The following is a 10,000-nucleotide window of genomic DNA, read 5'->3' as shown; positions in this document are numbered from 1 at the left end:
ACAACAGTTACATCATCACCATCACACAAACACACCTCAGGAACATAGAGCATCAAACAAAATATACAGCAGGGATCATCTACTAGATTCAACCGCGGGCCAGAACAATAAATCACATGTGCCTCTCTACTATGTGTGAGAATACTTGGGAACAGATTCCCAAAATGTCAATCACTTGAAGCTGATTTTCTGGTGTTTTTACAGTTGTTCACGTCCAATAATGAAGTGTAAAAAATTCAAAGATCAAAAAATATTTGGAAACTTGGGGGGCCAAATTAAACCTGTCCCGCTGGCCGCCAGGTAGGAAACCCTGCTATACAGTATCACAGGTACTACCGATCCATTCATACAGGCAGCTTGACACATCACACACCAGAGAAGCATTAACACAACATCATAGTAACCTTCTCACACACCACAGCACCATCCATGTAACGCCTCACACACCACAGAACCATCCATGTAACGCCTCACACACCACAGAACCATCCATGTAACGCCTCACACACCACAGAACCATCCATGTAACGCCTCACACACCACAGAACCATCCATAACCCAGCAGATAAAGGCATTCCATACATTTTGTAATAAATAATATATTCATTATCTAATATATAATATATTCATTATCTAATATACCCAGAGAAATATGTTAAGCCATTTTTTGTGTTCTACTTCCTAGTTATAATTCCTCCTTGCAGTAAATAGAGTAAAAAGTAGAGCCATGTTAATGTTTGACTTTCCTTCTCTGTAATATTGTGGAGAGACGTGGCAGTGATGATCAAGCTGATATAAGCCTGCACTGTGCTTAACCATGAAGCTAAAACCCTAAACGTATTAGCTGCAATAAGTCTCTCTGCTATTCTCCTCTCTTTAATCTCTCTGTTACTCTCTCTCTCTGTTACTCTCTCTCTCTCTGTTACTCTCTCTCTCTCTGTTACTCTCTCTGTTACTCTCTCTGTTACTCTCTCTCTGCTACTCTCTCTCTCTCTCTCTCTGTTACGCTCCCTCTCTCTCTCTCTCTCTCTCTCTCTCTCTCTCTCTGTTACTCTCTCTGTTACTCTCTCTCTGTTACTCTCTGTTACGCTCTCTCTCTCTCTCTCTCTCTCTCTCTCTCTCTCTTACTCTCTCTCTCTCTCCGTTACTCTCTCTGTTACTCTCTCTGTTACTCTCTCTCTGTTACTCTCTCTCTCTCTGTTACGCTCTCTCTCTCTCTCTGTTACACTCTCTGTTACTCTCTCTCTCTGTTACTCTCTCAAATTCAAATTCAAATTCAAGCTGCTTTATTGGCATGAAAAACATTGTGTCAATATTGCCAAAGCAACAATGTATACAATATACATTGTAACAAAATTCTAAATGATAGCAAATATAAAATATAAAAGTGTAGTAAATAATAATACAAAATTAAATACAAAAATAATAATAATTACAGTAATAACAATAATAGCAATAACAATTAAGTTACTGCTTACTATGCAGATGTTATTATTCAGTGTCCCTCAGGCTATGGCAGGAAAATACATATTTGGCTGCAAGAGGAGCCATTGCTCCTTCGCCCATGAGTATTCTTAGTTTTTCCTCTGGGTTCAATTTGTAAAAATTTGGAATATGTTTAGTAATTTCTGTGAATAATGAATCTCTTTGTGAGGAATATTTATCACAGTAAAGGAGAAAGTGCATCTCTGTCTCTACCTCCCCTGTTATGCAGTGACCACATACACGCTCCTCTTTGGGTAGCCATGTCTTTTTATGTCTGCCGGTTTCTATTGCCAATCGGTGGTCACTCAGCCTGTACTTGGTAAGGATCTGTCTCTGCTTCGTATCTCTGACAGAGTAGAGATAATCAGCCAATTCATATTCTCTGTTTAGGGTCAGATAGCAATTTAGTCGGCTTTGGGATTTTGTTTCATTTTTCCAATGTTGTAAATATGATTCCTTTGATTGGTTCATGATTTTGCTTATTGGAATTCTTTCTTTTGAAGCAGTGCTGGTGTCAGCTTGGTTTGTGAGGTCCAACACCAGCTGACTAAGAGGGCTCGTTTCTGGGCTCAGCTCTTGGGTTTGAAGTGATTTAAATTGCAGACTTGAATTTGGACTTGAATTCAGATGTAGACAAAATTTTAATGATCTTTTCTGTATTTTCATTATTACTGGAAAACGGCCCAATTCTGCCCTACATGCATTAGTTGGTGTATTTCTCTGGACTTGTAGGATTTTCCGACAGAATTCTGCATGTAGGGCTTCAATTGGATGTTTGTCCCACATTTTAAAGTCCAGTTTATTGAGTGGCCCCCAAACCTCACTTCCATAAAGAGCTATTGGTAGGATTACACTGTCAAATATTTTAGTCCAAATTCTAATTGGGATGTTGATTTTGAATAATTTCATTTTTATTGCATACATTGCTCTGCGGGCTTTTTCTTTGAGTGCATTCACTGCCATATTAAAGTTTCCCGATGCAGATATGGTCAGACCAAGATAGGTGTAATTTTTTGTGTGTTCAATTAAGGTGTTGTTCAGGGTGAATTTATATTTGTGTTTCTGACATCTGGTTTTTTTTTGGAAAATCATGATTTTAGTTTTTTGGAAATTTACTGCCAGGGCCCAATTATGGCAATATTGCTCCAGAATATTAATTTTCTGTTGAAGACCTTCTTTGGTTGGTGATAGAAGTACCACGTCATCAGCATATAGCAGGTATTTCACCTCTGTGTCAAATAGTGTGAGTCCTGGGGCTGGAGATTGGTCCAACATGTCTGCTAATTCATTGATATAAATGTTGAAAAGATTTGGACTCAAACTGCAGCCTTGTCTCACACCTCGACATTGTGAAAAAAATTCTGTTCTTTGGTTTTTGATTTTTATTGCACACTTGTTTTCTGTGTACATACATTTTATTAAGTCATATACCTTACCACCAAGCCCACTTTGTAGAATTTTGTAGAATAGCCCTTCGTGCCAAATCGAATCAAATGCTTTTTTAAAGTCAATAAAGCAAGCAAAGATTTTGCCCTCTTTTTTTTGGTGGACGTGTTTATTAATTAGTGTGTGTAAGGTGTATATATGGTCAGTAGTGCGATGGTTAGGGAGAAAGCCAATTTGACATTTACTTATTACATTTTTTTCTTGAAGAAAGGTTTGAATTCTTGAATTCAAAATGCTACAGAAAATCTTTCCCAAGTTACTGTTTACGCAAATTCCCTGTAATTATTGGGGTCTGATTTGTCTCCACTTTTGTGGATAGGGAGATGAGCCCCTGGTTCCAGACATCAGGGAAGCAGCCAGAAGTTAAAACCATGTTGAACAATTTAAGCACAGCATTTTGCAACTCAGGTGTGCTGTTTTTCAGCATTTCATTTCTGATGTTGTCTAGACCACAAGCCTTCTTTGATTTAATAGATTTTAGCTTTTCATTTAGTTCTTGTTGGGTTATTGGGTAATCTAATGGATTTTGGTTGTTTTTAATGACTGATTCAAGGATGTTTAATTTTTCTTTAATTTCTAATTGGTTCTGTTGCAAGTCTTTTTGTGGGATGTTTTTGTATAGATTATCAAAATAAGTTTTCCAAATTCCTACATCTTGTATGGCTAATTCTTGTGGCTTTGTTGTGCTTAAATTGTTCCACATGTCCCAGAACTGATTTTGGTCAATTGCGTTTTCAATTTCATCAAGTGTCCTGTTGGTATAATTAAATTTCTTGCGTTTCAGTGTTTGTTTATACTGTTTCAGAGTTTCAAAGTATTCATATCGTAGCTCTGGGTTGTTTTGCTGCTTATGTTTTTTGTTTGACATTTGTCTCAAGTGTTTTCTAATTGTTTTACATTCATTATCAAACCATTTGTCAGAAACATTTTGATTTTTGCTTCTGATGTTGCATTTCTTTGGTTTTCTCAAATTTGCTTTCAATGCTGCTTTTTGGAATATGCAGTTGATGTTTTGAGTAGCTGAATTGACACCATCTTTATTGTTTTGGTACCGTGAGTTATTGAAAAACTGTATAGAGTTCATTATTTCATTTGAGTTCAATGTTTCAGTGAATCTCTCTGCACTGTTTGGAGCCCATCTGTATGATTGGTTTATGTTGTAGAGTTTATTGGGCTGTTTTTTTGAATGAATATTGCCGGTTAATTTCTTCAGAAACACGTTGATCTGACTGTGATCTGACAAGGGTGTCTGTGGTCTGACAGTGAATGCACTAATGGAAGAGGGGTCAATGTCAGTGATGGCATAATCGACTACACTTGTCCCAAGAGCTGAGCAGTAAGTAAACTGACCTAAAGAGTCCCCTCTGATTCTACCATTAAGCATGTACAGGCCTAAGGCTCGACAGAGATGTACTAACTCCTTTCCATTTTTGTTCAGTATTTGGTCAGGACTGTTTCTATTATTTATAATAGGGCTACTGTATAAGGACGGGTGTCCAAATATGTGATGGTTACCTCCCGCATCAGTGTAGTCAGGCTCAGAACCTGTTCTTGCATTGAAATCTCCACAAAGAAGCACTTTACCCTGTGCCTGAAATGTAATGATTTCTGTCTCTCTCTCTCTCTCCGTTACTCTCTCTGTTACTCTCTCTCTCTCTGTTACTCTCTCTCTCTCCGTTACTCTCTCTGTTACTCTCTCTCTCTCCGTTACTCTCTCTGTTACTCTCTCTCTCTCTCCGTTACTCTCTCCGTTACTCTCTCTGTTACTCTCTCTCTCTGTTACTCTCTCTCTCTCCGTTACTCTCTCTGTTACTCTCTCTGTTACTATCTCTGTTACTCTCTCTCTGTTACTCTCTCTCTGTTACGCATGCTCTCTCTCTCTCTGTTACTCTCTCTCTCTCTGTTACTCTCTCTGTTACTCTCTCTCTCTGTTACTCTCTCTCTCTCTGTTACGCGCTCTCTCTCTCTGTTACTCCCTCTCTGTTACTCTCTCTGTTACTCTCTCTCTCTCTGTTACTCTCTCTCTCCCTCTGTTACTCTCTCTCTCCCTCTGTTACTCTCTCTCTCTCCCTCTGTTACTCTCTCTCTCTCCCTATGTTACTCTCTCTCTCTGTTGCTCTCTCTATTACTTTCTCTGTTACTCTCTCTCTGTTACTCTCTCTGTGTTACTCTCTCTGTGTTACTCTCTCTCTCTCTCTCTGTTACTCTCTCTGTGTTACTCTCTCTCTCTGTTACTCTCTCTGTGTTACTCTCTCTCTCTGTTACTCTCTCTCTGTTACTCTCGCTGTTACTCTCTCTCCATTACTATCTCTGTTACTCTCTCTCTCTCTGTTGCGCTCTCTCTGTTACTTTCTCTGTTACTCTCTCTGTTACTCTCTCTGTTACAATCTCTCTCTGCTATTCTCTCGCTGTTACGCTCTCTCCGTTACTCTCTCTGTTACTCTCTCTCTGTTTCTCTCTCTGTTTCTCTCTCTGTGTTACTTTCTCTGTTACCCTCTCTCTCTGTTACTCTCTCTGTTACTCTCTCTCTCTCTCTCTCTCTCTCTCTCTCTCTCCCTCTCTCTCTGTTACTCTCTCTCTCTCTGTTACTCTCCCTCTCTCTCTGTTACTCTCTCTCGCTCTCTGTTACTCTCTCTCTCCCTCTGTTACTCTCTCTCTCCCTCTGTTACTCTCTCTCTCCCACTGTTACTCTCTCTGTTACTCTCTCTCTCTGTTACTCTCTCTCTCTCTCTGTTACTCTCTCTCGCTCTCTGTTACTCTCTCTCTCCCTCTGTTACTCTCTCTCTCCCTCTCTTACTCTCTCTCTCTGTTACTCTCTCTCTCTGTTACTCGCTCTCTCTATCTCTCTGTTACTCTCTCTCTCCCTCTGTTCTCTCTCTCTCCCTCTGTTACTCTCTCTCTCCCTATGTTACTCTCTCTCTCTGTTGCTCTCTCTATTACTTTCTCTGTTACTCTCTCTCTGTTACTCTCTCTGTTACAATCTCTCTCTGCTATTCTCTCGCTGTTACGCTCTCTCCGTTACTCTCTCTGTTACTCTCTCTCTGTTTCTCTCTCTGTTTCTCTCTCTGTTACTCTCTCTGTTACTCTCTCTGTGTTACTTTCTCTGTTACTCTCTCTCTGTTACTCTCTCTCTCTCTCTGTTACTCTCTCGCTCTCTCTCTCTCTCTCTCTCTCTCCCTCTCTCTCTGTTACTCTCTCTCTCTGTTACTCACCCTCTCTCTCTGTTACTCTCTCTCTCTCTCTCTCTCTGTTACTCTCTCTCTCTCTCTACCCCCCTCTTATAGTTCTGAGTGAGGTTATCACAGAGGCTTTCCACTGCTTTCCACTACACTTCTAGTCTGGGGTGATGGTGCTCAGAGTTCCCTGCTGTCTACTGTCTCCACTCAGACTGAGCAGATATACAGAGAGGAGGACTAGAGATTGAGGGAGCGATAGAAGAGGGAAAGGAGAGAGATGGAGGGAGCACTGCACCCATGTCCACTAAAACACAACAAGGACAGACAGACACAGACAGATGTGCCCTCCAAATGAGTAGAGATGGATAGAGGAGATGATACTGTAGGTAGACAGAGAGACAGAAAGTGGAGAGCGGTGTCAAGGGACCAAGATATAGAGGAAGAGAGGGTTAGAGGAGAAATGAGAAAGAGAGAAGGAGATAGGGTTGATCTGTCTCCTCATATCTTCAAAGAGAGAGAGTGAGAGAAGGAGATAGGGATGATCTGTCTCCTCATATCTTCAAAGAGAGAGAGTGAGAGAAGGAGATAGGGATGATCTGTCTCCTCATATCTTCAAAGAGAGAGAGTGAGAGAAGGAGATAGGGTTGATCTGTCTCCTCATATCTTCAAAGAGAGAGTGAGAGAAGGATTTGAAATGTCTTTATTATTTTGAAACTTGAGTGTAATATTTACTGAGTGTGATATTTACTGAGTGTGATATTTACTGAGTGTGATATTTACTGAGTGTGATATTTACTACCAATAAAGCCTCTTGAATTGAATTGAGAATGAAAGAGAGAGCAAGAGCGAGAAAGAGAGAGAAAAAAAGAAAAAAAGAGAGAGAGACGTACTTCTTGACAGGGATGCATCCCTCAGAGTTGAGCTGTAGCTTCAGTCGTGTGTATCTGTAGGATAGAGGACATGACAGATTAGATATGGGCCTTTCTAGAAGTAATGGGGCCAATATGTGGCATTGAGATCAACATTTCAAAATGGTTTGAAACAAAAAATAAAGATGATTTTTATCCAGTTCCACATGCGAATTTAGAGGAGTATATACATATTGACCCATAACTCCTCCTATACAACAAGACGAGGACTATACATCCTTGAAGCAGGGTTCATACAGACATCGACAATTCAAATTCAAGGACTATTAGGGACTTTCTCAGGCACTTAATTTGACATTTTAAGGACCTCAGAGTTCTGCAAATGTATAATGTATATAATTATACGTATATGGCCTAATATACAACCAAGCTCCCCAAAAAGCATGCAAAAAGTGTCCAGAAAGCATGCAGAAAGTGTCCAAAAAGCATGCAGAAAGTGTCCAAAAAGCATGCAAAAAGTGTTCAAAAAGCATGCAAAAGGTGTCCAAAAAGCATGCAAAAAGTGTCCAAAAAGCATGCAAAAAGTGTACAAAAAGCATGCAAAAAGTGTACAAAAGGCATGCAAAAAGTGTCCAAAAAGCACGCAAAAAGTGTACAAAAGGCATGCAAAAAGTGTACAGAAAACATGCAAAAAGTATACAAAGAGCATGCAAAAAGTGTACAGAAAACATGCAAAAAGTATACAAAGAGCATGCAAAAAGTGTCCAAAAAGTGTACAGAAAACATGCAAAAAGTATACAAAGAGCATGCAAAAAGTGTACAAAAAGCATGCAAAGTGTACAAAAAACATGCAAAAAGTGTACAGAAAACATGCAAAAAGTATACAAAGAGCATGCAAAAAGTGTCCAAAAAGTGTACAGAAAACATGCAAAAAGTATACAAAGAGCATGCAAAAAGTGTACAAAAAGCATGCAAAGTGTACAAAAAACATGCAAAAAGTGTACAGAAAACATGCAAAAAGTATACAAAGAGCATGCAAAAAGTGTACAAAAAGCATGCCAAGTGTACAAAAAGCATGCAAAAAGTGTACAGAAAACATGCAAAAAGTGTCCAAAAAGTGTACAAAAAGCATGCAAAAAGTGTACAGAAAACATGCAAAAAGTGTCCAAAAAGTGTACAAAAAACATGCAAAAAGTGTACAGAAAACATGCAAAAAGTATACAAAGAGCATGCAAAAAGTGTACAAAAAGCATGCAAAGTGTACAAAAAGCATGCAAAAAGTGTACAGAAAACATGCAAAAAGTGTCCAAAAAGTGTACAAAAAGCATGCAAAAAGTGTACAGAAAACATGCAAAAAGTGTCCAAAAAGTGTACAAAAAACATGCAAAAAGTGTACAGAAAACATGCAAAAAGTATACAAAGAGCATGCAAAAAGTGTACAAAAAGCATGCAAAGTGTACAAAAAGCATGCAAAAAGTGTACAGAAAACATGCAAAAAGTGTCCAAAAAGTGTACAAAAAGCATGCAAAAAGTGTACAAAAAGTGTACAAAAAGCATGCAAAAAGTGTAAAAAAAGCACGCAAAATTTGACCAATTTAAGAATAATGTATTTTTTAGGCTTTACCAATCCATTGATATTCAAATGATAAGTACATTATAAAATCTGTGAGAATAATGTGGACCTGCCTGACAAAATAAATGTGATGCATTCCTGGCATTTCTGCAGCCAGTGTGGCTGACGCAGAAACACATAATAAAGCCATGAACGGCTTCTCTGTTTTTATCATGGGAACGCGACCAAAAAAGAGGTTTCCTTTGTAATGGAAGGATTTGTGTGGAAAGCCAAGGCAGCATAATAACGTCAACAGATTGGCACATCACCCTTCAATTGAAGGCACATCACCCTTCAATTGAAGGCACATCACCCTTCAATTGAAGGCACATCACCCTTCAATTGAAGCGGCGGGAAGAAAATGAAAGTGGCCACATCTCTCACAAAGACGGATCAAAAATTAAATCAAGGATAATTCTAAGGGAGCAGGAGAATTATAAATCGGATACAATAATTAGAAGGACTTCGCAAGCACCAAATTGGGGAAATGATTTTTAGGGTAAGTCTATTCCAGTACTTGAATTTCTGAGCTCCAAATTCAAGTTCAATGATTTATCAACAGCTGTAACAAGCTGCCCATTGTAGGTCATCCTCCCTGGTACCCTGGTTTATAGAAATATCCATGTACACGACGTCATAGAAAGAGTGTGGTGTGTGTATGTGTGGAACACAATGAGTATTTCGATAGGTCCGTGTGTTTACATTTAACTGTGCTGCACTCCACTTGTCAGAGGAAGCGATGTGTTGGCAGTGTAGCCAGTCACAGATCTCTGTGTGCCGTATATAGCCTGGAGACTCACGCACATACACACACTCTCGCTCGTGCGCTCTCTCTCTCTCCCTCTCTCGCTCTCTCGCTCTCCCTCTCTCTCGCTCTCTCCCTCTCTCTTGCTCTCCCTCTCTCTCTCTCCCTCTCTCTCCCTCTCTCTCGCTCTCTCTCGCTCTCCCTCTCTCTCCCTCCTACTCTCTCGCTCTCCCTTTCTCTCCCTCTCTCACTCTCCCTCTCTCTCGCTCTCCCTCTCTCTCCCTCTCGCTCTCCCTCTCGCTCTCCCTCCTACTGCCTTTCTCTCGCTCTCTCTTTCTCTCCCTCTCTCGCTCTCTCCCTCTCTCTTGCTCTCCCTCTCTCGCTCTCCCTCTCTCGCTCTCTCCCTCTCTCTTGCTCTCCCTCTCTCCCTCTCTCTCTCTCCCTCTCTCTCCCTCTCTCTCGCTCTCCCTCTCTCTCCCTCTCTCTCCCTCTCTCTCTCTCTCCTACTCTCTCTCGCTCTCCCTTTCTCTCCCTCTCCCTCTCTCTCCCTCTCGCTCTCCCTCTCTCTCCCTCTCGCTCTCCCTCCTACTTCCTTTCTCTCGCTCTCTCTTTCTCTCCCTCTCTCGCTCTCCCTCTCTCTCCCTCTCTCGCTCTCCCTCTCTCACTC

At 40.4% G+C, this 10,000-nt stretch overlaps 1 protein-coding gene across 10 annotated transcripts in view; it reads right to left on the bottom strand.

Annotated features, from left to right (window-relative positions):
* Positions 1-10,000, bottom strand: part of LOC135557796 (1-phosphatidylinositol 4,5-bisphosphate phosphodiesterase beta-1-like) — a 232,148-nt gene that overhangs the window by 100,185 nt on the left and 121,963 nt on the right. For all 10 annotated transcript variants that reach the window (XM_064991408.1, XM_064991409.1, XM_064991410.1 and 7 more), the window contains exon 6: positions 6,998-7,051. In XM_064991408.1, the coding sequence (XP_064847480.1) occupies positions 6,998-7,051 (54 nt within the window). The remainder of the gene's footprint in view (positions 1-6,997; positions 7,052-10,000) is intronic.

The sequence above is a fragment of the Oncorhynchus masou genome, chromosome 16, assembly GCF_036934945.1.
Source record: "Oncorhynchus masou masou isolate Uvic2021 chromosome 16, UVic_Omas_1.1, whole genome shotgun sequence".
In the NCBI taxonomy this organism is placed as follows: Eukaryota; Metazoa; Chordata; class Actinopteri; order Salmoniformes; family Salmonidae; genus Oncorhynchus; species Oncorhynchus masou.
The sequence above is the reverse complement of the archived record's forward strand: the minus strand, read 5'-3'. Positions and strand labels throughout refer to the sequence as shown.